The sequence below is a fragment of the Phyllostomus hastatus genome, unplaced genomic scaffold (genome assembly GCF_019186645.2).
Source record: "Phyllostomus hastatus isolate PE091 unplaced genomic scaffold, TTU_PhHast_1.1 phas_scaffold_216, whole genome shotgun sequence".
Taxonomy (NCBI): domain Eukaryota; kingdom Metazoa; phylum Chordata; class Mammalia; order Chiroptera; family Phyllostomidae; genus Phyllostomus; species Phyllostomus hastatus.
The window spans coordinates 16,879,170-16,906,557 of NW_025334018.1; the positions used below are offsets into that span (position 1 = coordinate 16,879,170).

Sequence of the window (27,388 nt, forward strand, 5' to 3'; positions counted from 1 at the left end):
ACGGGGAAGAGCCGCTTACAGGGCGCGGTGACGGCCTCCTTTCAGAGATGACCTTCACCTCCTGCAGTGGCACGCTCCTGATGGTCTTCTGTGGCCGCAATGAAGACACGCATGTAGATGGGCACAAAGGCCAGGCTTTGGCTTCATAAAACACCGAGTGCCTACCCAGGGGCACGCTCTTAACAAACATCCTACCACCTGGAAGAGTTAGTGGTGTTATCCTCATCCCAGGTCAGAAAACAGGTCCAGAGGGGGTTCCTCGAATGCAGACTCAGGCCTCTCGTTCCGAGGTGCAGGACCACGCCACCGCGGGAACCACTCGGGGCACAGAGAAATGTCCCTCCCTGTGAAGCCCTGGGGGGCTACCCCGGTCCCTTCACTGCTGCTCTCTTTCCTCGGCAGGTAGTAGACTCTCACCTGAACTTTTAAAGTAGAAACAACACTCCAAACTTTAGGATAGGATTTTTATTGAACCTGTATGATTCACCTGGACATTTATTACAAATACTTTACAATAAAAAAATTAGTTTTTGTAAAAAAAACAACAAAAAAAACTTCCTGGATTTACAGTTGTGCAGGTAAGACAAAAAAATATATGAAAATGAAGGTCATTCTCCAAGTATCAGAATACTAATGGAATCACTTCAATAGCAACTTTTTCATAAACATTTACATGACTGCTCGCAGCTGTATCAACTTTCACAGGAACAGATAAATGCAGAGGACAAAAAGGCAATCCCCCAAATAAGATGTATTTCCAAAAGATATAATGAAACTGAATGTACCTTAAGTGTCTTCCTCTGCAAGGGATTTGGTCAATGAGGATCAGCCAGAGAGTTTTCTCACATACACAGGATGAACATAAACATTGGTAAATGCGGAACACACAGCCTGCGTCAATTAAAACATCTGTCAGCTTTATCGTAGAGAGGAGTAGCTGGAAATCACTGCACAACCGTTTAAAATACACTGTGTGTGCACGGGGTGGGGCGAAAGTAGGTTTCCAGTTGTGAATCTGCAAAACAGAGTTTCTTCTTGGGTTATTATTAATTATTGTATTATTTTCCATATGAACTGCAAACCTGCTTTTGCCCTGCCCTGTATATTATCATATGAAAAGTCACATATATAAGGGAATAATAAGGCCTGATTTCCAGAGCAGTCTTAAAACAGGGTTAATACAGGCATACATCATCCTTTACATTTATTTTTATTCTGTAACATCGCAGCTATTAAAAATTATGCATAGTACCTAAGCCAACACATCCGTAGCGGCAAAACACAACAGCAACTCAGTACCTGGTTACAGTCACGTGAGGTACCGGTAGGCGAGCTGACCGAGGAGAGTTTGCTGGCTGCCCCAGTTAGAGACCTGCTGGAACAAAGCACAGCTCATCACCTGAGCCCGGGCTCCTCAGTGCATGGTTACATATCCTGGGAGCCCAACTCTTCTGAGTGCTTCCATTGCACGCTGACACATCCTGCCAGCTGGAGCTTGCCAAGTTGTCATTAGCATGGAAATCTTGAAGCTTGAAGTTATTTCTGGGTGTTTTAATTTATTAAAACTCGTTGCTCCCTGACTGTGTTCTGACTGGAGGCTAGTAGACATTTTAAGGTTCTTGGTCTAGGCTTGGTCCAATTATAAATACTCATGCAAGTCAACTGTTTGTGTGGAGAGCCTTCTCACCGCCACAAAGGGGCGTGAACTGTCCCAGTGTGAGCCGAGGGCCCAGGGCCTGCCCGGTCCCCAGCCACCCTTCGCATCCCCTCCAGTCTCGGTCACCAGCACAGGTCACAGGAAGTGGGCTCCTGGCCCGCTGCTTCTGTAATTCCCCCAAACAAGGCATTTAGGACTCTTATCACAATAGTAGCTTTAAAATACCGTTAACCCTTTTTCTCTGGCAGGGGGTCAGAAAATATTCCACATCTGCAAATTCTCCAAAGACTGGGGGATTTAATATTGGAGTTCAAGATTTAGAAATCGATGTATTAAGATCTACTTTTTCAAATTCCATTTTCTACAGTCAAAATGAAACCAAATGAGTGGACTTGGTACTGAATAAGCAGATTCAGTTTTTTTGTTTGTTTGTTTGTTTGTTTTGCAATAGCTACATGGTTAAGATATTAACAGGACATGCTCTAAGAAAAGAAAAACCTGGAAGTGAGGCAGCCGCTCAGGCAACCTGGAACGCACACTTCTAAGGGCTGCAAGAACGAGAGGCGGCGGCGGAACGCAGACGTCACCAGCCCCAGAGGCCACGCCCTCTCCCCTCTCCCCAGAGTTTCTGCTTATTTTCAATGTTTGTGACATTGACTCATATACATATCAAGATGGTACCTAGCAGCTGCGACATGTATCAAGGCATGATTTTTATGCTTTTCAAAATCTACATTTCGGGTTTGAAAAATAATTCTGTATCCTTTTTAACTACGGAGAGCCAGACCTGTGCAAAGGTACCGGCCAAGGGCAGCCCAGTGTAAGTCAGAGGGGTCGCGCCCAGGTCACAGCACCTTCGCTGGCGGAGCAGACGACTGTCCTCACTGAGCTCGCCTGCAGTCCGGCCGTGAGCAGTCACTCAAAACTGCACAGTCATTCGCAGAAGCGCCAATAAAAAATAGAGCCTAGGAATAATATTTTGAAAATAGAAAAATAGGTTCTTAAAACATGTGATAATAAATCTCTCTCTAAACAGCATGGTCATATCTCTGTTGAAAACTGTCTCTGATTTTTTCCTACAATACTCAGTGAACGAACGCATCATTCACCTGTTTGCTCCAAGGCGGCAAGTCTTCCTCGCTCGAGACAACACGTTTCTTGGCGAAACTTAAACCTTTGGGTCAGTGTTTTCCTTTCAAAACGAATCAGAAACAAGAAAGTTTGGGTGGGTCAGAAAACCTTGTCTCTTCACATTCAAAATATTCTACGTGGGGGTGTCATCTCTCTAAAAATCTCAGAATCTATTTGTAAAAGTAGTTTTGGGTTCATTTGGAATACCCAATCCTTGAAATATTAAAAAAAAAAAAAGAAACCCCCCAAAGCCCTCACATGAACTATTCGAATGTTCTCCAACCTCTCAATTTGGATAATAAAATACTGTTTTCTTAAAAAAATAACACTTTTGCCTTATGCAAAAGCAATAACATTTCTGCCCACATGAGAATACCTAGACCAAAGAATTCTAACACACCATGTGACTTGGATGTGGTTTTGAAAGCCCAAACCGGGAATTTCTGGTTTTACAGAATCTACATTTTTTCTTTCCTAAGTGATTCCAAGATCCTAATTTTAGGGTCTTTCCACACAGAAACTGCCACATAAAACCAGAAAGACTCTTCAGGTTTGTCTGCTGTGCTGATAAGATTTCCTGACTTTAAAAGCTCTGTTTGCTGTATGGCATAGTCCATTCTTGCCTCAAAACAACCGACTTCTGATGCAGCAAGAAGCAAGCACAGAGCCTGATCATGGGGCGGGGGAGGGGCTGAGGAAGAGGCCACAGGTGCCGGTGGGACGGCTGTCCCCTGCCTCGTCCACTCCCTCCCTGGAACGGTTCCCGGTGTCAGGTGAGTGTGGACTCGCGGAGAAAAGGCTGCTCTGCTTCTCATCGGGTCACCACGTCCCTGCAGCTGTTCTAAACTCTGACTTCTGAAACCAGCAGACATTACTCGGTTCGTTAAGACAGCTCTGATGTCAGGGTGCCTTACACCGAACCCCGAACTTCTCCCGAATCGCGTACATCGCGCTGGTGGGAATTCTGCGGCTCATGGAATAAGAACGAGGAACAATACATACTGCCTACTAGTGGCATTATACCCACTCGTGTATCTCAGACTTAAATACACTTGTTATTCCGTTGATACATTTGGATTAAGCAAGCATTTTACATGTCTCAACTGTAGTATAACTTTTTCTCAAAGCATGAACACCCACACTTTAACATCAATTATTGTATTACAAAGAGTTAATGAACTTAGTACAATACTGTAGGTAGTATAATAAGGAAGACTTCCTTAACAGGAACCATAACTGTCTTGACAGAGTCGATCGGGCTTCCGTCCTCACTTACTGTCTCTCAAACATGCAGTTAAGAAACCAGGGCCCAGATCTGCGGAGCACCTCGATCGCGGGTTTTGTGCGTCGGCAGCAAAACTGGACGCCGGCGGGGAGTGTGGCTCTCCCCGCCAGGATGCTCCGCAAGGACGAGCAGTCTTTCGGGGGGTGCCCCGTGCCGTGACCACGGAAGCCGCGGACCTCCAGACACGCAGGCCGGCTGTACGTGCTCCCGCTGCTCCGACGTCCCCTCGGCCTCGGCGGGGAGGGACAGCGGCGGGCCCTCTCCGGGAAGAAGCCAGCACTGGCTCTCCTCTGGGCAGGTGGAGAGGCTCCCTTGGTAAAGAGGTTCGTGTTCCTGGACGTGCTTGAATCAACGCCTTGTCGGCTCCACAGCCAGCGTCCTGGACCCCCAGGGAGGCTCCCGTCCCGGCCTCGGCTTCTAGCGCTTGATCACCACCTGTTCGTACGCTCCAGACGCCACCCTACAGCGGCAGGAGGGGAACACAGCTTAAATGTAATTTCCAGCAGTAGCGACCGAAACTGCGCCAGTTAGCCTGGGCTCCAAAGACAGTGCAGGAGGCATTTTCTACTAGATTTGAGTTCCACGGGGGTTGGAGATATCCCAGAGGGAAAACACGTGAATACCAAACGTCTATAATTAAGACACTGGATTAGTCCAGTCCCCGGATCCTCTCAGATTTAACTCCCACAATAGTCTAGTAATGGTTCCAAATTCCTACCCTATCAATGCACGGTGGCAAAAATGTTTGTATATAAATCCTAAAATCAGTCCATCCAAGAACAAACATGCACTCGCTGGCAGTTCAGGGCTTGCACAGAAATAATGAACAATAGGGTTTTTTAAAAAGATTTTATTTTTTATTTGTTCTTAGAGAGATGGGAAGGGAGGGAGAAAGAAAGAGAAACATCAATCGGTTGCCTCTCACACGCCCCCAACTGGGGATGTGGCCCGCAACCCAGGCGTGTGCCCCGAGTGGGAATGAACCAGCAACCTTTTAATTAGCAAGCCAGTGCTCAATCCACTGAGCCACACCAGCCAGGGCTCGATAATAGTTTTTAGCTGACTTAATAGTGTGGTGGTTTTTTTTTTTTTTTTAAATCCTGATCTGAAGACATGTTTATTGATTTTAGAGCGAGAGGGAGGGAGGGAGAGAGAGAGACAGACAGACATTGACTGGCTGCCTCCTGTATGCGCCTTGACCAAGAGGAATCAAACGTGCAGCTGGTGCACAGGATGATGCTCCAACCACCTGAGCCACCCGGCCAGGGCAGTAGCGTGGTGTCCTAATGTAACCCTTCCCCAGGAAGGGCAACGATTCTTTGAATCAATATGCAAATCTCTTTGTCCATGGTCTATACTGTAAACTATACCTGTTTAATATAGTTTTTAAAAAAATTTTTGGTTTATTATTGGCTACCTTTTTTTTTTAAAGATTTTATTTATTTATTTTTTAGAGAGAGAAGGGAGGGAGAAAGAGAGAGAGAAACATCAATGTGCAGCTGCTGGGGGTCATGGCCTGCAACCCAGGCATGTACCCTGACTGGGAATCGAACCTGTGACACTTTGGTTCGCAGCCCACGCTCAATCCACTGAGCTATGCCAGCCAGGGCTTTTAATATAGTTTTAAAGGGAAAAGGATCTTGAAGACGGGTTACTTCTTCACTAGCTTGCTTTGACAGGCTGCTGGTTGCACCCCTAAATCCACTCTCCTCTTGCTCCCAGTTTTAGCTAGGCACAGGCTGCTGGGCTAAAGACAACCGCTCCTCCACTCCTCTGTGGACGGGCGCGGCCACGTGACCGGGTTTCCCCAGGGAACGTGAATGGACTGCAGAAGTGCCCGCTTCGGCCTCGGCTGCTGCGAGGAGAACCGCGTGCCTGGGGCTGGCAGCAGCCCAGTGCTGACGGCGCAGGTAAGGAGGACAGTGAAGGATGGAGCAGAGGGCACCTATGTCAACGAATCGCTTCCGGGGCAAAGCTGTATTTTGGGGTGTCTTTGTTACAGCAGCTCAGCCTTTGTCCTAATATGCCAGGTGCCGACTGACCTCTATTAATAAATACGAAGAGTCCTAAAAGACTCAGAATTTGCAGGCTCTGTAAATAAAGTACTCAGAGAAGGACTTTCTTTCTGGTTACTGCTGATGTGCCTTGGCCTGATGTTACAATAAGGCGAACGCACGTGCTCTCCTGTTTCCGGGAGGACAGAGGTTTTCCACGTGCCTGTGAACACAGTGTCTTTCGATGGCGGGACGGTTTACTTTTGCATGAGCCTCACTCTGCCCTGTCCTCGACCCCCTGAGTGGGTACGAGGGGGCTGAAGGGGTGTCGCGTGGACAGAGGGCACTATGAACGTGGGTCAGCACCAGGCACCCATCTACTCACTCATCAGGACGTCAGAGGCAATGTGCTACCTGACATTTCACGGGATATTCCAGAGGTCAGTCGGACCAGAAGAACCACGAGTGGTCTCTGCCCTCCGTGGAACTCTAGGAGGGAATGCTACAAAATGGGAGTACGGCTAGGGTTACCAGCGTGCCACGGACTCAGCTGGCTGCCCAGGGACTCCTGTTCCTACAGATTCAGTCTGAACAAGCAGCAGGACCGTCCGCCACAGGACACCAGTGCACAGCCGCAGAGCACCGGACTTCGAAGGGGCCCCGGCATCCACCACTGCCCACCGGGGCTCAGCTGCACAGAAATGGCCTTTCCCGGGCGATGAAGGGGCAGCAGGGACTGGACTTTCCCTCCTGCTTTGCCTGACTAGGATGCCGGGTGGAATCTATGCAATGGTGGTTTCCGCACCCCACACAACGGGCAGCCTGGGGCCGGTCTTCGGAGAAGGGAAGTAAATGAAGAAGCCCAACAAAGGGCCCAGCTTGCTGCCTGAAGCTCTTTCCCGAGGCTCCTGCCAGCCCCTAGCATGGGGGGTGGGGCCCACCCACAGCTCTCCGTGGCAACCAGAGGTCATAGCTCCACGGTGCTGGGGGTTGGAACTGTAGGCCAGGGTATCCAGAGCGGGGGGAATAATGGCTGGAGAATTTCCAGACTTGGTGAAAGCTTCTAAAAACCAGTGCCCGAGAAACCTGCCAGCCTCACATCCCACAGTTCCATTTCACAAACAGAAGAAGCCGTTATTGGCAGTTCTCTGAGTAGGTTACTCATTCACAAGCCGGAGAGGTGCAATGGTTAAGTGCAACGAACAGGTGTTGGAATCGAAGAGACAAGGGTTTGAATCGTGGTGTTACCACCTTCTAGTCTAACAGTCTTGGGTGAATGACCTTAACCTCTTTGTTGTCTTTGTTTCTTCTTTTCAAAAACTAACAATAGTAAGTTGTGAGTACTTAAAGAGATCATGTAAGAGCTAAATGAAACATACTTATTATTATATAATTACATGTCATGATCATCATGCCTATAAGTTCCTTCAATGTATTCCCACCACCAGGAATATTTCTGTCCCTCATTCCAGCCTGGTAGCTCCCACCTGTCTTTCATTCTCCCGAAGATGCTCTGCAGGTGCCGACTCTTGCAGAAAGTTCTCTCTGACTGAGGTCCCATCTCTGTTCTTGAGAGTCTCCTCCACTTCTCTGTTTTATAGTACTTATCATACTATTATAAAGTCTATCTCACCTGCCAGGAAGGGCCAGTTAATACGTATTCTAGCTTGGTGACCCATATGGTCTCTGCTGTACTACTTAACTCTGCTACTGCAGCACAAGGCATGAAGAGGTGTGGTTGCATTTCAATAAATCTTTCTTTACACAACTAGGCGGTGGGCCAGCTGGGCCCTAGGGCTACAGCCTGCCAACTCATGTGCTAGAACATAAGCCAGCTGAGGTGAGAGCTGGTCTTTCTTCTCTATGACCTTACCCACCACATGGCCCAATAAACAGTTACTGAACTGAATGAGTGGGTAAGTCAGTGAAAGGTATGAAAGGTCTAAATTGTGTTCACAGGCTCTGCAAGCCCCTTTCCAATCAACCCCTTCCTCATCGCATCTTTCTGTTCCTCTCTTACCTATCACACCTGATCGTAGTTAGTAGTTTCCCACGTCAAAATTCCTCTGCATCCTTTGCGCTCTGCAATGCACTAAACGCAGAGTAGACGCTCAAGAAAAGCAGTGCTGGCAGCAGGACTGAATCCGAGGAGAGTGGGAGGGGGGTAAAGATCAGTGTCTGCTGCTCAGCGGCCACATAAGAGCTCCTAACAGACAAGACTTCTGACCAAAATTGTAATTACACTTTGATCCTTCTAAACGATCAGACTGAGGACTCTTTTCTAAACGCCCATTTTACACTGCATCTTGCCCAAGGTTCCACCGGTCCCCTACTAGTACATTCTAAGAATACACCTGAGCAAATCGCCAAAGAAAGGTATAAAATATAATTTCAAGCCTCCTCAGAGCATGGAACAAACAGCTGTAACCCTTCCTGAGAAACCCCTGCGGTCTGTGCGTCCGAGCCGCGGTCTGACGCCGCTCCGTGGCCTCGCCTTCCAGGCGCGGACACGTAAAGGAAGAGCCAGCCTGGCCTTTGCACCACAAGACGCCGCTGGCGCTACGTACCGACTTGTCCGGTGGTGGCTGCCGAAGGTGGTCCTGCCCCCAGGGCCCACGAAGAGCCGCAGTCCCTCCTCTGCACAAGGAACACATTTGTTGTGGGTGCCGTGGTTATTGCCAAATGACAGTCATATCACAGTCAGTGCCTGTTTCCCCGTTCAGTTTTATTAAAGAAATTAGAGACTTACGAAAGCTACCCACATGGTTTAAAGCGGACGGTTTAAGAGCTAACCCTGATCGCCGTTTCTCATCAACTCTCCTAAAGCTTTTTTCTTAAAACCGAGTGAAGAAGGCAGCTCTTCCTACGAATTTCCACAAGAGAGGTTCAATTATTTCCCTCTACAACCACGCACATAATGGAACCAAGTCCATTGTTAACTGCTCTCTATTCACGCCAGCGTGAATAATTACACCTTTCGAATGGGTGGCATGCGAATGTTTCAGCTGCGGTGGAGATGCGCAGGAGGGCAGGAAGGATTCTGTTGTTCACCATTTCAAGTTCACGGCCCAGCCTTCCAAACCACGACAGTGACTGGAGGCACAAAGGCCCAGTTATGACAAAACGGATGTAAATATCTATCGTATGGTATACAAACCTGGCAGGCACTGATGCATAATTAAAAAATACAGTTAAGAACTTCCTTTAAAATTACCTTTCTAAAGTTCGTGCTTTACCAAATTTAACTCCCATTCTCAGAAACTGATGAGCTACGAAGCTATCTTCCGATTTTATGGGTGTCCAATACACTTCACAAATGTGCGACAGACAGCACCGCGACACACTCCTCTTTGCTGCTCACCCCCAGGGCACGCCCCCACAGGTGCCGCGCGTGTGCACGTACCTGGGGCTGGCCCACTCACCTTCTGCACTGGAGTCCAGGCTGAAGTCTTGGCTTTGTAAGATTTTCTCCACAATGTCGTCTGCGTCCACTCTGGTGTCATCAACCCGCTTCAGCTGAGATTCGACCGAATCCTGTTTCACTGGGCATCTTTGAAAACAATTTTGAAAAATGTCCTCCTTTATACGGTCATGAAAACAAAGCCCACCCCACCCCCTCCCCTCCCCCTCCCCCTCCCGGCCCCAAAGGATACCTGCTGAGTGTTTCGGAAGCCGGGTCTTCCTTATCGGCAGTATCCAGGCCTGCCTCCGCCCCTTTGTGCTCCACCTCGTCACACGGCTCCAGAGTGCTCTCGATGCCCGTGGAGGTGCTCCCCACGGAGGTGTTCCTCCTGTGGCAGAACTCGGAGAAGCTGGACGACCGCGAGTGGCAGGAGCTGTACCCTGTGGGAGGAGAGCACGGCGGATGCGGCCCCGACGCCGGACATGCCGCCGCCCAGCCCTCCCCTCCCCCGCCGCAGCCGCTTCCAGGCCCAGGGAGCAGTGGGTGTCTGAGGACCCGGGCCGCACCGCCAGCCGCTACCTGACACTTTGGACTGCTGGCTGGCGTAGCTCGACGTCCTCGAGTGTCCGCAGGCCCCGAGTTCATCTGGAATAGAGGCGCTCTTCGCGGAGGGATCTGTAATGCGTCACGACACAATGTTACTGTTACGGCCAACGAGTCGTGGCCAGTGACACTCTACTCTGTGCATCTTATAAACTTCCAAGTTCATTACCAAGAAAAGCAAGCTGCAAAGTGAAAGCGATCCCTTTAAGTCCGTACGATGGGAACAACTGTATTGCAAGAAAAGTAAGAAACTGAAACACCTTAGTTTCCCGAAGAAGTATGGCATTTTTCATAAGATTTAACAGGGCTCTATCTTAAAAGAAACTTTCAGTTTTTACTGCTTAGCATTTCTAATAAAAAAAATGAGTCAGACGTGTCTCATAAATTCCCACAGCGTTGCCAGGCTTTCGCGCGGTGTTGGAGGGAACCCTGCTCTCAGAGACCCGCCGCCGCAGGGAGCGGACGGCCACTCGGTTATGGCGACATCGCGCTGCCAGCGCCAGGCTGCGAGGGGCACAGGCCAGCGCTGGAGGTCAGCAGGGCAAGGAGCGCAGCGCTGCGAGGGAAAGTCGGGAGGAAGTGGGCTGCACACAGTATTCAGTCTCAAAGTCAATGCACGAAAAAGCCGTGTCAAGGCCATTTCCAGCAGCTCCCTGATAGCGTGCCTGTCCCAGATGCCAAGGATGTGTTTCCAGCACCGGGCTCCCCGCCCAGGGCGCAGAACCGTGACCGTGTCCACGGCGCGGGGAGCGGGGAAGGATCTGGAAGCAGAACTGCTCTTCACTCGGAGGCGGAAGGGAACCCGCAGGGCAGCACAGCAGTCCTGGCGGCAGCTCCACAGCGAGACCGCGCACAGGGGGACTGACACGTGCCGCCGGACACGGACGCCACGGGGCCGGCCGGCCCTTCCGCACGGGCCCGCATTGCCGGACAGACTGGAGGGCGCCGTGCACACCAGCACCTCGTCCTGCTCTACCGGGGTCCCGAAGCCGCAGACCAGAGACGACGACATCTGAGCTCAAAGACTCGCTTCCGACCGAGATCACGCAGGACTGACACCTTGCTCTCAGCGTGGGCTCTGATCCCGACTCACCCACTTATCTACTGGCTTCCAAAACGCATCCACTCAGTAAATATTTACTAGGCTCTTACCCGGTTAGGTGTCAACACTGTGGGAGATACAGGGGGCACAAGATAGGTAAGACAGACCACATGCTCCGAGGTCAGAAGCAGAAGCACTAGCAAGTGTGAAAACATGCACAAGCACCACGAAGGAGCCACTGAGAGCTCCGACGGGCAGGGGCTTCGACCGCCACCTGCTGACGGGGGAGAGGCCTCGTGGAGCAGGGAGGGCGACTCCCGGGCCTCAGCCACGTCTAGGAGTTGCCGGGGGAGAGAAGGGGCGACAGGCACAGGGACAGCACGGCTGGCCGGGCAGAGCTGGCTCGGAGGGCGCAGGTGCAGAGGATCGCGGGGAACAGGGACGGGAGCAGGTGCCTGCTGCTGAAGGACTCCATGAGTTCCAAGAAGGATGCGGCACGACCGGACCTGCCTCTCGGGAAGATCACTTTGGCAACTGGGTAATTGGGTGGGGGGCAGGGGTGACGGTTTTCACAATGACCCAGCCGAGGGCGGGAGGTGCCTGGCAGGCACGGATCACAGCGCTGGCTGCTCAGCAGAAGTGGGTGTCCAGATAACCGAGAGAGAAACTGCAGGGGGAGGAGGAGGCGGGAAGACTTGAACTGGATACTCGGGAACCAAGACACACGAGGACACCCACTTGCCACCCACTGAGTTTCTGCTGTGTCCCGGGCGTTGTTATGCTGGAGACACAATGATGAGACCTGCTCGGGGGGGACTCAGCATCCAGCGGAAGGGGAAGATGAACAGGTGGCTCTCAGTCTAAGACGGGACGTGACGTGGACCTTTCCAAACAGCCCCCGGAAATGTGAGCCTGCAGCTCAGGAGGGAGGCGGGAGGGGACACAGATGTGTCCGCGGAAAGGATGGGACTCTCACCGACACAGTCACATTAGCATTTCTACGGCAGTTATTACGTCCGAGGGTGTGGACAACAGCGTCCAGGGAGAGTGAGTGCAGGGAACCGGACCCTGTGGAACATCAGTATTTAAACAGAAGACGAGAGAAGACAGAGAAGCCCCCAGATGCTAGAACAGGAAAGGCCAGAGGCATGGGAGCCACGGGAGGAGGAAGCTTTGAGAAGGATAAACGGCCAAGACAGACGAAAGCAGAAAAAGTGCCCCAAGGAAGTGGCAGTCACGTCACGGGAGGCGTCAAGCGAGGCAGCGGCAGAGGCCAGGCTGCGTGTATGTTTGGGAATAAGAGGGCAGCATGTTCTTGCTGGATGTGGGGCCACAAAGAGTGCGAGAGAGGGGGAGGGGGAGGAGAGCAAGAGCCTGTGGATGAGCAGCAGAGGAAGAACTCAGCCCTGGCCAGTGTGGCTCAGTGGGCTGGGCATCCCTCTTGCACAGTGAGAGGTGCCGGTTCCACTCCCGGTCAGGGCACAGGCCTGGGCTGCAGGCTCCGCCCCGGCTGGGGCACGTGTGGGAGGCAACTGATCAGTGTTTTCCTCGCACACCGATGTTTCTCTCCCTTTCTCTCCTTCCCTTCCCCTCTCTAAAAACAAATAAAATCTTTTAAAAAGTGCTGGCAAGGAGGAGCTGACGGAAAGGTACAAAGGACCCACAGACCCCAATCCTGCAGTGCCCTGTTGTAGCTGCAGGGGGGCGGCAAGCAGAAGCACACAACAGTGGGGGGTGTGTGTGGGGGGGCTGCGTCATTGCGACTTCAGGCGTTTCATCCGTCTGAGTGTAGCACTTAGATGAGACTAAGAGTTTACCTAAAAACTGCGTAACTGACACTGTGAGACCCACGGACCCGTTTCAAGCCACCCACCCACCGAACTTTAAAGCTGGGAGGGACCGTGGGAATCTCACAGGTGGAAAAACCGGTCGATCACACACCCGTACCTGCTATTCCAAGGTGGACTTTGAGGGTCTCTCCCCCCTTCCTGTCTTCTTCCAGGGACTCGGCTTCCCCGGCAATCGGTATGGACATGGACGTCGAGGGGGGCCTGTGAAGAAGCATTTGGAAGCGTCGGCACTCGGCTCTCAGGCTGGAGACTGGTTGTACAGCCAGTCCACGGCCTCCGTGAGGTGCCTGCAACGTCACGTCTTTGAGGGTGACGTTCATAAAAATCAACAAATAACGTACGAGCATCCTCAAGCCTGAGTAAAATTCACGGCGGGGGGGAGAAGAGTTCACACAGCCAAAAAACGTGAGACCAGAAAGCGAGCCCAGAAAGGAGACGAGGACTCTGCCCACGCGTCCCCAGCACTACCAGTGGAGGGCGCTCCATCTGCCGGCCCCAGTCCCGCTGCAAGCCCCTCCCGCCTGAGGTTGGAGGGCAATACCTCACACCTTTGGTCGGGGCCTACACTCTCTGCTGGCTCCACTGACTTCTTACATAGTGTCCAGGTTTTCTTTTCCACCTTCTTCTTGAAAACAGTTTGCCTGCCCCAGGGAGAGTCTATACAGATCTGCTTTTTGGGCTGGATTCTCTGGAAGCCGGTCGCGGGTGTATTTTTCTTGGCTAACTCAGGGCTGCTATCTCCTTGTGGAAGCTGTGAAGCAGGGCGGGGCAAGTTTGAGCTCTAGCAGGGTTTTTTTTTTTTTTTAAATAAAACATCCCAGGCCTTCTGAGGGTGATTTTCCAGAGGAAAACCACATTTCTGGAGACTGGGTGACCTGGGCTGAACCAGGAAGGTGGCCCAGGGATCGCAGAGCTGATTCGGAGCCCCGAGGCCACAGGCATGTAGGAACGCCACTAAACCCATTTTATTGATGGATTACTTACACCCCAGCATCTCCTCATTTCCAGAACTCCATACCCCACTGAGAAGCCTTCAAGCATCTGTCCTGAAGGAGCATCGAAGTCAGTGCACCTCACTGAGGTCTGTCCCCGGACACAGCCCCTTTCTCTGCGAGCGCTGTCAGAGTCCACGGAGTCTCCTGACGAGAGCGCCCCCCCCCCACCAGCCTCTGTCCCCTCCCACTCCCATTTCTCCACATGCCATCAGCTCCCAAATCTCAGATTCGCTCTCAGTACGTTGTGTGGTCGTTTTCCGATTCATCGTCTCGTCTCCTCTTGCAGTAGGGACTTCAGTCGGGCCTCTGTCCTTGTCCTGGATGACACGGCGTGTCTCCCAGCAGGTCTGCCTGCCCCGATGCCCTGCTACGGTCACTGTGCCCTTTCTGCAATGTGCATACGGACAGGTGACTCTCTGATTTAAAACACTTCAAACACTCCTTAGGGACAAAGCTCAGACTCCTCAGAAAGGCACTGCAAGGCCGTCTGAGCTCTGGCCCAGACCTGCCCCTTCCATGACCCAAAGCTGCATCGTTAATACAGCCAAGTCCTCACGTGACATCGTCGAGGGGTTCAGCACCTTGAAGCGGGGCAAGGTCAACTCCACAACAGGCCGACTGAGATAAACAAGGGTTAGTTCCTACATTATCTCATCAGTGTTAAGCACAAAAGAATGGAGTCTACAATCAGGCGTCAATCACTGATGGTGGCTCAGGCCCACCTAAATTCTTTTAAAAAAAAAATTCTTATCTCTAGAATGCCAGTTCCTTTGGTTTTCCTTTCTCAGATGGCCTGATTACAGTGTCTCCTCCGGCCCTCCACCTCTTCCCTTCCTCCCTGTCTATCACTCTCCCGCTGGATCCCCGCTTTCCTGCCTGGCCACGTCACAGCCACCGCACTGTCAGCATTACCCTCGGCCTGCAGCCCCGAAAACCTGGGGAGCCGCGGCCCTTGCTCATTTCAGCCGCTGCTGAAATTGAACTGCTCTAATCCTGGGGCCCCGAAGCATCGCAGACTGAACTCGCCCACACGGGGGCTGACAGGAAGGCAAAGGTAGGACCCAAGATCTCGGCAGGGCCTGGGCAGCTCCCTCGACACGGTGCTGAATACATCATCACTGAGCACCCCTTTGCCCTGAAAATGTTTGCATATCCCTTATCAGAAACGGTTTAATACAGCTCAACTACAGCAACAGAGGAGGTGTTTTTGTTTGTTTGTTTGTTTGTTTGAATGTCACAGTCACGTTAAGAGCACAGGAAAAATGACCTCCCACGATGGCAACACCACCACGGGCCATCAGTGACTACTCGGCGCCCTAGGACAGCGCCACCAACTCGGGCAAGCTGGGCTCCCCTCCTGGAATGCCCCCCCTCCTCCCTCCACGTGGTAACTCCTCTTACTCTCCACCCGCTGACACTTAGCTCCGCGTCACTCCCTTGGTGAAGACGCCCCAGAAAAGTGGTTGGGGACCCCTGTCCTCCGGGCCTCCGTAACCCCGCAGGCCGTGTGTCCATCTCCCACACCCTCTGGAGACTGTGGGTCCTCCAGAGTGGCAGCTGGTCGTGATTCAGTTTGGTGAGTGTCTCGGCACAGGGCAGGCACCGGGGACACAGGTACCAAATGAAGGGGTGCATCCCGGGACCCCAAGACTCCACATCCTCACTTAAAAATATGGAAAATACTCAAGTTGCAGAGTTACGAATTAAACTGGGAGCCTGGAATATTCGTTAGATCGTCTTGACGAATGGTGATTTCCTTCCTTCTGGAGTATAAACGCTCCCGAGCCCTCGCTATTCCAGAGGGTCATGGCACCCCCAGAGCTGTGTCGCCACCGTGACCGAACGCCGGTACTGTGTATGGCTGTCCTCTCAAAACACCCTTTCCCTTTGTCAGCGCCGGTGGTGGCTTTCTGTCCTGGGTCGGTTCCGCTCTCCTGCAGGAGGCGGTGGGTGTCTGACGAGCTGCAGAGAACCCCCAAGTGGACCTGAGGGCAGGTGGCTGGAGGCTGCCTTACCGGTGGTCTCTTCCATCTGCGTCGGCCTCCCAGCGCAAACCTGCCTCAGAAAAACCCCACCATCTGTGCCCCAGACTCTCTGCCCATAAAACATCCCAACCTGCACTCAAACCTGAGGGTGTCAAGGGTCAGCCCTGCTCGTTTTTTTTTTTTTGGGGGGGGCGGGGGTGTGTGTGTTTCCTTTCCTTTTCGTGTTTGCATTTTTAAAATCTTTTTCCTCTCTTGTTTTCCTAGATTTTAAAAACATTGCATCATGAAAAATTCAAAGGCAGGCACAAGCGGAGGGAAGAGCGGACTGAGCCGCTCCAGCAGTCACTTAAACCTGTGCCCTGCAGGCGAATACACAGGTCACTCAGTTGCTCTGTGCCTTGAACTTGGATTATACAGACGCTTTTGAATTGTCTTCATGAAGCTCCTTTCATAGGGGTGGGAGGGTATTGCACCTCTGACCCTCGCTAGAAAAATGTTACATGCTAGAATTCATAATACAGTTGCGTACATTAATTTGTGGCTAAATATTCTGGAAAACAAATCACCAAACTAGATAACTTCCAACATTCTTTTCAGCCATAAAGGAGTACTGTGATTTTACATATTTGATATATGTTAAAATATAACTTGATAAAAAATTTACTTTTTTGTATCGGTAGTTCGAACATTTTCCTGTTCAATTCCTACTCAGTATGTGTAGGTGGGAGAATTGCCCTTTTTCCACTGAAAGTTGCACAATTTCAGACATTCAAAGATAAAACAAATATTGGCGGTTTGATTCTCCCAAGAAATATTTTAACTTCTCTTGTGATGAGGTGATGCCTGTTTATTCTAATAAACTATAAAAGTCTCCACAAATATAAACTCTAGTCTGTCAGAACTGTATTTGTGGTGCTGACACAGAACCCAAGGGGACCTAGTTTTGAGCGTTTTAGCATTTGGGTGTTGCAAGCAGGGAGGGAACATGGCAGAGAAAGGGCCAGCGAGAGAGACTGTTCGGGAAAAGCCCACGAGAAGAAAGGATGAATTCATTTTCTCCCACTAAGTTTTGCTATTCATTTTCTCCTTTTACCCTAAAGTAACAGAAAAACACTGTTGCCCATGAAACCAAAAAGAGTATAGTGAAAATGGTTTAGTCCCGAGAGAACAGGAAACTAAGAAAAAAGCCAGGAAATGATGGTTTGAGAGAAGACAGCAGAGGAAGGCTAAGTCAGAGGAAAACACGTAGTTTCAATCGATAATTGATTTATATTAAGACGTATATTTTCATCCTCATGAAATGGTTTGTAAGAAGAAAACTACATAGATGTTGCTATTAAAACATAGAGTTGATGATGCACAGGGACATAATTAATGCTTCCTTTTCTAAACATATTCTTCTCAGATATTTAAATAACATCTAATTAGCTTTCATGTTTAATTATTGAGTGTCTTGCAGATCGCTGACAGGCAACCCCTACTTCCTCCCATTCTGTTCACGCTCTAGATCTGCTCTCCGAGAGCCTTTTACAGCCTCCCCCTCTCTCCCCAACCCCCACCTCCGCACCTCACCGCCCTGCTCCTCTGGGGTCGCCTGGCTTCCCATTTCACTCGGAAACCAGGAGCAATGTGAAAATAACTTCCGCGTGCTTCCCCTCCTCATGTACCTGCATCTGTGGCCACGCTCCCTGCCTTGCTCCCCCTCGACAACCCAAGGCACGGTTCCGGCAGTTTTCCTGTCCCCTCTGCACCACGCTTCTCCCTCTCGACTGGGCCACTCCCGGCCGCGGACAAACCCAGCCGTGCCCCCTTGTCTGTGGGGTGCGTGTCCCAACTGTGGACAGCCCCGAACCCTGCATGTCCTGTTTTCCTGCACGCACATACCTACGGTAAAGGTTGACGTGCAAATTCAGCACTGTGAGGGATTAACAGCAACGACGCGTAATAATAACATAGAGCAATGGCAACAACACCGTCAGGGTTGTCGGCACACAAGCACTGTGATGCCGTAGGAGTCGATCTGATGAGCCAGACGGCTACCAGGTGATGGACAGTGGGTCAGTGTGTCCAGAGCGGAGACGCTGGACTACGGGGTGATTTAAATCCCAGGGGGACAGGGTGGGTTGGCATGGGGTTCCCCGATGCTACTCAGAATGGCATGAGCCTTAAAACTTATGAGCTGTGTATTTCTGAAATTTTCCATATAATATTTTTGGACCACGGATGACTGTGGATAACTGAAATTGCAGAAAGTAAAACAGCAGAGGGGGGAACCCGACTGCACTCACCGTCTCCAAATCTCTTCCCAAACCCTTCGTAACCCCCTTCCATGAGGCCGTCATCTAAGGTAGTAACCCCCTTCCATGAGGCCCTCATCCAAGGTCGTAACCCCCTTCCATGAGGCCATCATCTAAGGTCATAATGCCCTTCCATGAGGACGTCATCTAAGGTCATAACCCCCTTCCATGAGGCCGTCATCCAAGGTCGTAACCCCCTTCCATGAGGCCCTCATCCAAGGGCATGCTGCCAAAGTGCTTGACAAGGTCGCCGATGACGTCCAGGCCGCAAAAGCCGAAGGTCAGCCCTCAGTCCGTTTCCCTGATCTACTTCCCTAGTGTGTGACGCCATCGATCACTGCCTCCTTTTTGAAACAAGTTCCTTGGTTTCCGGACAGTCCTTTCCTTGGGTTCCTTCCTCCCACCGCCCTGGTTGTTCCTGGCTGGTTCTTCCCTGGCCCCAGCCTCTCACGTGCTGGAGGGCCCCACACTGCTGCACTTTTCTTTCTTTGTATCCACTCCCTCTGGGTCCTTTAACCAGACCTCGTGGCTTTAACGGGTGTCTCTCGAGGTGCTGCTGATGTCATGGTCCTGAGTCGTGTCGCCAGCCTGGGCTTCCCACTCAACCCTGCAGTGATGTATCCAGCTGCCTCCTCAATGCGCCGGCTGGATGTAAATTGGGATTTTAAACCTAATGTATCCAACGCCCAATCTGACCTTCCTGGAGAACCTCTCGGACACCCTCCCGTTTCAACACACAGGAAAACCACTCTCCTGGTTTCTCAGGCCTCAACCCCGGATCGCTGAAGCGGCCGCCCAACTCATCTACCTGTTCTCCCCACCCCTGCCCCCTTCCCTGCTCCCCCAAACGGCTCCCCAAACGGCTCCCCACCCGCAGCCGTAAGTCAGACCACGTTACTCCTCTGCTCTATACCCTCCGGGAGCTTTTCACCTCATTCAGATTGTAAGTCGCCGATGAGACTATCACTACAACGGCCCACAAAACCCTTCATCAGCTGGTCTCGTCTCCTAGCACCTTCCCCCTCCCTCACGCTGTTGCCCACAGGCTGGTCCCCTGGCAGTCACTCGGGCACGCCAAGCACGCTCCTCCCCGAAGGCCTGCGGGGCCTGCTCCCGCCTCCTTCGGGTCTCCACTCCAGTACCGTCTCCCCGACTGTTCCCTGTAAAACAGCGACAGCTCTCCCCACCATGGACGGACGGTCCTTCCACCCCGAGTTACGTGTCGCCAGAGCACTCGCGGCCACCCTTCCGTCACAGGATCCCTCCTCAGTCTGTTGCCTGTTTCAGAGCACAGGCTCCAAGGTGCCAGGGACCCTGCCCGTGCCCCCTGCTCTCTCTGTCACGTCTAGAAGACGGCCCGGCACAAGGTACGGCACCAGGTGTCTGTTCAAGCCATGAGGAAGTCCAGGGAGCTCGACTGAAAAGTTTTAACGTGTATGATTCCACCTAAAACCTGAAGATGACAAAAGGCGCAGGGTTTAAACGATCCAGGGTGTGCTGCACTCCCAGGCAATAGGTTACAGCACCTTCTCCTCTGAGGGTCGGGGGGTCACCCAGGGGAGCAACTGGCCTTTCACTGGTATTAGCTTGTAAACACTACAAAATGGGAACCCCAACCCTGAAACAAGTCAGTCACTATTGTAACTTCCAGGGGAATAACTCATTCACTGAGCATCGACTTACGTTTTGAAGCACGGGTCCCCGGACATCAGCTGCATGCTGATTAAAACCTAGACGGAAGGAAAGGAGACACGGTGACCCCACAGGGTCTCCCGGCGGGGGAGGCCCGGCTCCGAGCACTCACGCAGCCTCCGCGGCCGCGCGCTCGGGGCCTGCTCTGCAGGAAGGCTGAGTGACGTGACGGCTGAACTGTTTTACGCCCAGCGTGGAACTGCCGCTTTATGCAGACGTGGACTGAACGTCCTTGCTAACACTCAGAACCGTGTCACTGCAAAAATCAGGGTGGAACGCGCAGAAACGGAGGGCAAGTGCTTCAGCCGCAGGGGCCCCGGGAGTGCTGTGCTGGGCGAGTTTGTCTCGGCGTCGCCTGCCAGCTGGCCGGCCGTGCTGTCCCCTCCCGGCCCTGTTGTCACTTCACGGGGTGCCTGCGGGTGGCTGGCAAGAGCAGAACGCTTCCCGCCTTCGCCCCAGCTTTAGATCAGGGTTGAAGGCGTTGCCGACATTTTCTGACATGCGGCTGTTCACTAGTTGCTGGCTGCCTTTAAGGGTCAGCCACGGGATCTTCTTACGTTCTTCTGGGACTAATGGTGACAATGCCAGTCGTCACTGACATTAACAATGATCATGACTGGAGAACATAGTATATGCCGGGCCTACGATAAGGGTTTTATGTGGATTATTTCATTTAATCTTCAGAGCTTCTAAGAGAGATTAATGCTTCTATTTTAAGTCTGGGAGGTTAAGTGATATTTTCAAGGTCAGGAAGCTAGCAAAGGGGTCTAGACCCAGAGTGGAATGTTACTAAAACTCGTGGTCTTAATGAAGACTGCCTGTTTCCCACTAATGGCTGACACGTACGTGTGCTGTGCTGCTGCTTCCTCACCACCTCTCCTGACACAGAACTTGACAGTCTGGTCTCCAGCTCCACCAAAACAGCGCTTTGGAGCTGGAGCTGGAGATGAGGAAGGTGCGGGCAGCTTTCAAGACACCGCAGGGAGGTGGAAGACAGAAGTGAGTCCTGGCTGGAGGAGGTGAGAAGTTGCCAGAGCCCTTTCCTTCTATGTTAATGAGGATGGTTCACATTCAAGAGAGAGAGGATTAGGTAAAGAGATCCCCCAAGGGGCGGAGCTCTGGATTGGGCAAGTTTCAGATTCTAGAACCTAGGAGGAAGGACAGACAGACTTCTCCCAGGCAGAGGGACACTTCATTCATTGTAACACGAAGCAGAGAGGATGACAGGGCTGGAGAGACCAGAAGACATAAACTCTGTGATGGGAAGAGGAGAGAATTTGAGTTTAACGGCATCTGTTTTCTTAATAAAGGATGATGCAAAACCACCAGAGTGGCGTGTGGAGACACGAGGAGAAAAGCCACGAAAAAGAATACCAAGGTGTGGCTGTAAAACCCCGGGGACAGTGGCCGAGGGAGACGGAAGGTTCTGGAGTCCCAGGCTCTCCTCTTAAAGGGCCCGCATGCGGACTCACTCGGACTCGCTCCTCAGAGCTCCAGCGCCTCGAGAGGCACCGGGGTCAGAGGGATGGTGACAAAGGTGAACTGATTGACAAGTACAAGTTGGTAGTTACAGGGACGTGGAGTGCAGCGTAGGAAATACAGTGCATGATATTCTAGTAACTCTGTGTGGTGTCAGATGGATGTGAATTTATTGGGATGATCACTGAGTAAGTTATAATAATGTCCAATCACTAGGGTGTACACCTGAAACTAATATAATGTTGTGTATCAACTGTAATTGAAAAATAAAAAAATGGTTACAAAAGTAAAGGGAAAAGAACACCTAGATCACCGGGAAAGGAAGCTTACACGGGAAGCAGGGTGTGGCTGTTTGCTGGCGGTGAGCACGGTGTTGGTGACTCCAGCCGCACTTGGTTCGACAACAGGACACAGACCCACGGGGGACGGAAGGGTCTGATTAGGGCTGGGCATACCCAGGGGACAGCAACGGAGGGAGACGAGGACCAAGGATCAAGGGGCACTTTTCATTTCTTATCATTTAGATAACCTAACTAAAATACAGCAAGAAGTTTATCCAGTGAGTCTTCCTAGGTGCAAGGCACTTTACAAACACTTTCTCAAACAGTCTCATTTAGTGTATTCTGCCCGGGGCCACCAGAATGTTCGGCTCCGGATGGTACTTGGAAACAAGTGGGCAGACACCCACAGTGACTTCCGACTGTTAATCCACTGGTTCGAAGAGGACCCAGTGACTGCTGTGTGGCCACCACAGCTGCTCTGGAAATCACCGTTTGGGAGCTATAAGCATTTGCAGGTGCTCATTCACCACACTCCCTCCTGCCCACGAGCCCGAGGCCATGGTGGTTCAGTGCGCTGACCCCTGAGTGGCCACGGCACCAGAGAGAAACCCCTGAGGGTCAGGAAGGTGAAATTCTGTGACTCTCCACTGTGTCTGTGATTCTGGGACTTGGGTAGTCTTTGCCCTAGCTGGTGAGCATTTCAGTGGTGTGCTCAGCTCATGGGATCATCAGTAGCGACTCCCATCTTGCCCTTGACAGCAGACAGCCAGGCTTACTTAAAGGCAGAGAACCTCGTGTGTTGACATGTACATCTTGAAAGGTGCTTACTTTAAGGATGGAATTATCCTGTCTCGTGTTTTTGGTGTCGTAGCCTTCCAGCAAACAGCGGCGAGTGGTAGTTCCCGACCCAGCGAACTCTGCCAGGTTTAGATCTGCAAAGCCCAGCTGCGAAAAGAAAAAAAAAATTACTAAGAATATCTACTAGGCTTCTATCATATTCTTCTTAAAATAAACATTCACCTCACGTTCTAGACAAGTTATTGCAAACTGCCATCATTTGCAATTGTTGCTACCTTAACAATACCTGCTCTATTATCTGCTTAGTGTGTGTCTTTAAATTGGCTCATTTCTGGTAAAAAATGTATTCCCTAATGTACTCATTTTAAGCAATGCAATCTTTGAAATCACGGATTTGATGTGCTAAATGTATTCTTCTGTACACATTAAAATATATAACTGTTGTGGTACAAATAAATAATGCATATTCAGCAACTGAACTCATTGCAAGGAGCAGGGGTACTTGAACTAGAGGAAACACTAGCAAACCAATCAAGGTCATGTGCAGGGACGTACAGGACACTGACCAGACTTGCTTCTTCCTACTCTGCTTCCGCCTTTATTCCCAGGCAGCCCCTGGTGGCTGCAGGCAGCTGCAGGTTATTAGAGTCACTCTCCACTCAAGAACTAGAATGATTTACATACACGTCATACACGTTTGTTGGTACAAACCCCTTCTCCTTTGGCACCTTCCATAACCTTGTCTTGCTGATCGCCCTTGCGCTGAGTCTTTCTTGAAAAACCCTACTTCTTCCCTTCCCCAGAGCTCAGCCCCACACCAGCCCTCGGGGCTGCTCTACAGAAGTCCGGCTCAGACCCGTTCCTCCCTGGTCACTGTCTTCTGCTGCTGCCACAGGCTGCCCTCCAGTCTTTCCTCTGATGTCCATCAACCCTTGACTGTGTTTCCAAGCGGTCAACCCCATCATATCTTTTTTAAAGAACAAATTAAGTCTATTCTGCATGACCAAGTGTACATAGGTTTTTGGTTAACAACAACAACAAAAAGTTTTGCATCTACAATTAAGCACATTTCTCTACATGTATAATAAAGACTACTGACCATGTGAAACACTGCTATGCTTTTTTTAAGTTACTTACTTTAAGATTTTAGTAACACATGGGGCAATATGCATGACATTTGAGATGAAGATTTTAGTTGCAGACTGGAGCATCATTTTAGGAGCTTTGACGTGGTACAAAAAGAATGGAGAATAAGAACTTAAGAGTCCAGTTAAAGGGCCACAAGCCCCGCATACAGTGAATCAGAACACATCATGCCACAGGTCACATCGACCTAATTTTCACATAGTGCCTCTGGTCTTACTGCCTCTTTTAGGGGCTTCAACAGGTCGGCCAAAGAGCCTGGGTGCGTCCAGGCCAAAGCCACATGTAAGTGTGCACGTGAAGACTCGTGTGGCCACGTGACCCCACACCATCCACATGCCCTATCTCATCCACTCGCCTTTCCCTTTGACCCTCCAACACTTCCTCCGCATCTGCACTCGGTGCTGATGCCTTGCGTCCTCATTCACCAGAAGATGAAAGCCATCAAAACAGCGCTGAACTTTCACAAGCTCTCATCAGCGGCCACATCCACTCACCTGCCTGCACCTGTGCCCATGGACTTGCCTCCCCACTTCCTGGAGGTGAACCGGCTGCGCTCCGGTCTGAGGCCGGCCGCCCCCCTCTTGCTCCCTCTCTTGCACTCTGAGATCTGCCTCCTCTGCTGGGTCATTCCCACCAGCACACAAACCTCACCCCGCATCTCTCTCCAGTCTCCTGAACTGTCTTTCTTCTCCCCCTTCATTGCAAAGCTCCTTGAAAAAGTTGCCCATGTCTGCGGCCCCTCTGACCCTGGCCGCCTCATCAGCTTTATCTCCCCGCTGTAGCCACAATGTCCTTTCCCTTGAAAATGCCAGGTGCACCTCAAGGCCTTTGGCCGTTCTTGTGCCTGAGAGACTCCCTCTCAGATTTCCTTGTCACTGTCTTCCTCGCTCCACTCAGGTCTATGGTCCAGTGTCACCTCTCTAAAGGGGCTTTCCTGACCCCACCTCGCCTGCTCCCTCTGCTGCACTGGAGTCCTCACCTTTCACCCCTGATCTGCTTTATTTCCCCCCTAGTACGTACACACAGATGTCACATGTACTTTGTTTACTGTCTGCCCCCCTCCCCCAGCCCTCTACTAGAACGTGAGCTCCACAAAGGCAGGGACTTGGTCAGCTTTGTCTGCTGCTGCAGCTCCAGTGCTTGGAACAGTGCCAGGAACACTGTCTGGCCCATGGTATGCGGTTAATACCCACTCACTGAATAAAAAACAACCCACTGGCTTACCATCCACTGTGGGAACGCTGGTATCACAGTGTTGTTAGGCAGAAGGAAAGTCAAAGAGAAAAGCATCTGGGCGGTCCCCATTAAGAGAGCATATTAAAAGGTGGGGTAGGTCAGTGGGATGTTTTAGGCCGAAGGGCAGCATGTACTTGGCACCTCTGATGCACCAGGCCCTGTTCCAGGCGATGGAAACGGTGATGAACGGGACAGACAAGGGCTGTCTTGGAAGAGCTTCCACTCTAGGGAGGTACCTGAGAGTCTACACGTCCTTACGACTTCCCTTCGGCTTCTCTGAGGTAACTGTCTCATTAAAATGGTCTCTGTGGTCGATATTACTTCATTTCCCCCCAAAATTCTGAGCATCTACATTCCGGCAAATGCTAGGCGTTAGGAATATATATATATATATGGATCATCCCTATTCTCAAGGAGCTCACGGTTTTTAACAAGGGAAGACAGAAAAGCTCCTATAGAAATCTATGTGCCGTGCTAGCAGGGGACACCGCTGCACGAAAGGGAGAAGAGCGAACTTCTCAGCGGGGAGGGATGAGCAGGCCGAGAGTTCAAGGACAGCGGAGCTGCCAGGACAAGAGAGGGGAGAAGCACACGCATGGCAGGGAGTACGGGTCCCAGGGCAGAGGCTCCGCGGGCAGACGCACGAGAGCAGGGAGTGCAGGAGGCCGTGTGTCTGAGCATGGGGCGAGTGTGGGTGTGTAAGCCCCAGGGTGCGTGTGCACACGCACGTGCAAGTAGGTCATGTGCCACCCAAGACGGGTCTAATATGTGGGGTTAAAGACTTCACGTCCCTTCACGGGAAACAGACAGCTGCTGACAAACGGAAAGTGAGGGGGTGATGTGACCGTGTCTGAATTTTCGAATGATCGCTCTGGCCATATAGAGGAAGGACTGGAGGAAGACAATGCAGACAGAGAACAAAAAATAGCTGGCCAGCGCAGGTTTTAAATAAGAGATAAACGGCATAACCTAATGCGGTGCCCTTGGGAATGGAGAGGAGATGGTTTTAAGGGCTCCTGGTAGGGAAAAAGCAAGAGGAGCTGTCAATCACAGCAGACCCTGCTGTCTGCCCACCCACCATTCCATGCCCTGATGTTCCTTACTGGCAGAGCCCTGATTTTATCTGAGTGTCTACTCTTAGCTCATCCACATGCACAAGGAAAGCTTCCCAACCTCTAGCTCCTTGTTAAATCGTGATTCGTCTAAATGAACCATGCCAATCCATTCCTATTGTTCATGACTGGATTAGGAATGAACCTATGATCCAGCTGTGGCCAATGACAGGCACGGGGAAGTCCTCTGAGGGCCGTCCAGGGGAAGCTTTCTCACTCAAAAAGAGTCGCCCATGGGGAAGCAGCTGGATTTTGTCCTAAGGGAGTGTTGACTACAACTTCAGCAGCCAGCCTCCCGGTAACCACAGAGGGAGCTGGCCAACAACAAAGCCAACACGGAGGGAATGAAAGCACAAAGAGGAACGTAGCTCGGGTTCTTGATGACACTCTCCAGTCAGTGGATCAACCAATCCTGGCCTCTCCAGTCAGTGGATTTACCAATCCCAGAGCAGCTCTATCTTGCATCTACTTGTTTTTCGAGATTAAAAAAACCTCTGGGTGAGGAGGGTTTGCTGCTCCTCATAGCAAAGAGCATCCTAACTGACATGGCAACCTGCTAGTTTCAGGGAGCTGGGCAGACGTGATGGCTGGAACGAGTGCCCCGGGCCTTGGCTCGGATGCTGATGGATGGAGATGCCATCACGGAAACTGGAAATGAAGGAGGAACATGCGGGTTTCTGGGAGTATCACTAATTCCTTCTGGTCAACAAAAAAGGTGCACACACCCTCTAGTAATTCCACCCAGGTAGTGCAAGTACAAAGAACAGTAGAGATCCCACACACACAGAGTGTAGAAGGGCACAGAGGAGGGGCTCTATTCTGCTGGGGAGGCGGGACTGGAAGTACCTCTTGGGAGAATGAATGAATGGATGCTACTGCTTAACGCACACCGGCGATCATCTTCCATTTGGCACACTGAAACTCAAGAACCTCCTGGAACCAGTCTTTACGAAGAACACGCCTAAGTAATTGTTGAAGCCGACTGTTTGATCTCTTTACTTAAAAACACCCTATTTGACTGGCAATTAGAAGAGCAAACTATTTAATCTTTAAGTTTATAAATAGCAGTGAGTGATATCACACAACCCAAAAGAGTTGAAGACCATTTACTTACCTTTGCATAAGCTTTTCCACCTTTTAATTCCTGCCAAAGATAAAAAACACTATTAGGCTATCACATGACTAAGGATTTAAAATGAAATACACATCAAATAATTCTAAGTAGACATTTAAATCCTGGCAAATCTAGATAGTATAGTTCTGATGATCTTAAATCCAACTACTTAGATGCTCCAAAGGACCAAAATTTTTATTGAGAATTTAGCTTAAATCTGAAAGCAGCAAATGGTGAGAAGACATGCTAATATTTGATCCATTTGCTGAAGAAATGGCCAAAAGGTCT

At 50.9% G+C, this 27,388-nt stretch overlaps 1 protein-coding gene across 1 annotated transcript in view; it reads right to left on the bottom strand.

Annotated features, from left to right (window-relative positions):
• Positions 1-450: 450 nt before the first annotated feature.
• Positions 451-27,388, bottom strand: part of FAM102B (family with sequence similarity 102 member B) — a 53,721-nt gene continuing 26,783 nt past the window's right edge. The window contains exons 3-11 of the mRNA XM_045816779.1: positions 27,101-27,130; positions 22,523-22,639; positions 19,926-19,972; positions 13,063-13,166; positions 10,050-10,145; positions 9,721-9,910; positions 9,490-9,617; positions 8,635-8,704; positions 451-4,533 (exon numbers count right to left, since the gene is read on the bottom strand). Of these exons, the coding sequence (XP_045672735.1) occupies positions 4,491-4,533; positions 8,635-8,704; positions 9,490-9,617; positions 9,721-9,910; positions 10,050-10,145; positions 13,063-13,166; positions 19,926-19,972; positions 22,523-22,639; positions 27,101-27,130 (825 nt within the window). The 3' untranslated portion in view covers positions 451-4,490. The remainder of the gene's footprint in view (positions 4,534-8,634; positions 8,705-9,489; positions 9,618-9,720; positions 9,911-10,049; positions 10,146-13,062; positions 13,167-19,925; positions 19,973-22,522; positions 22,640-27,100; positions 27,131-27,388) is intronic.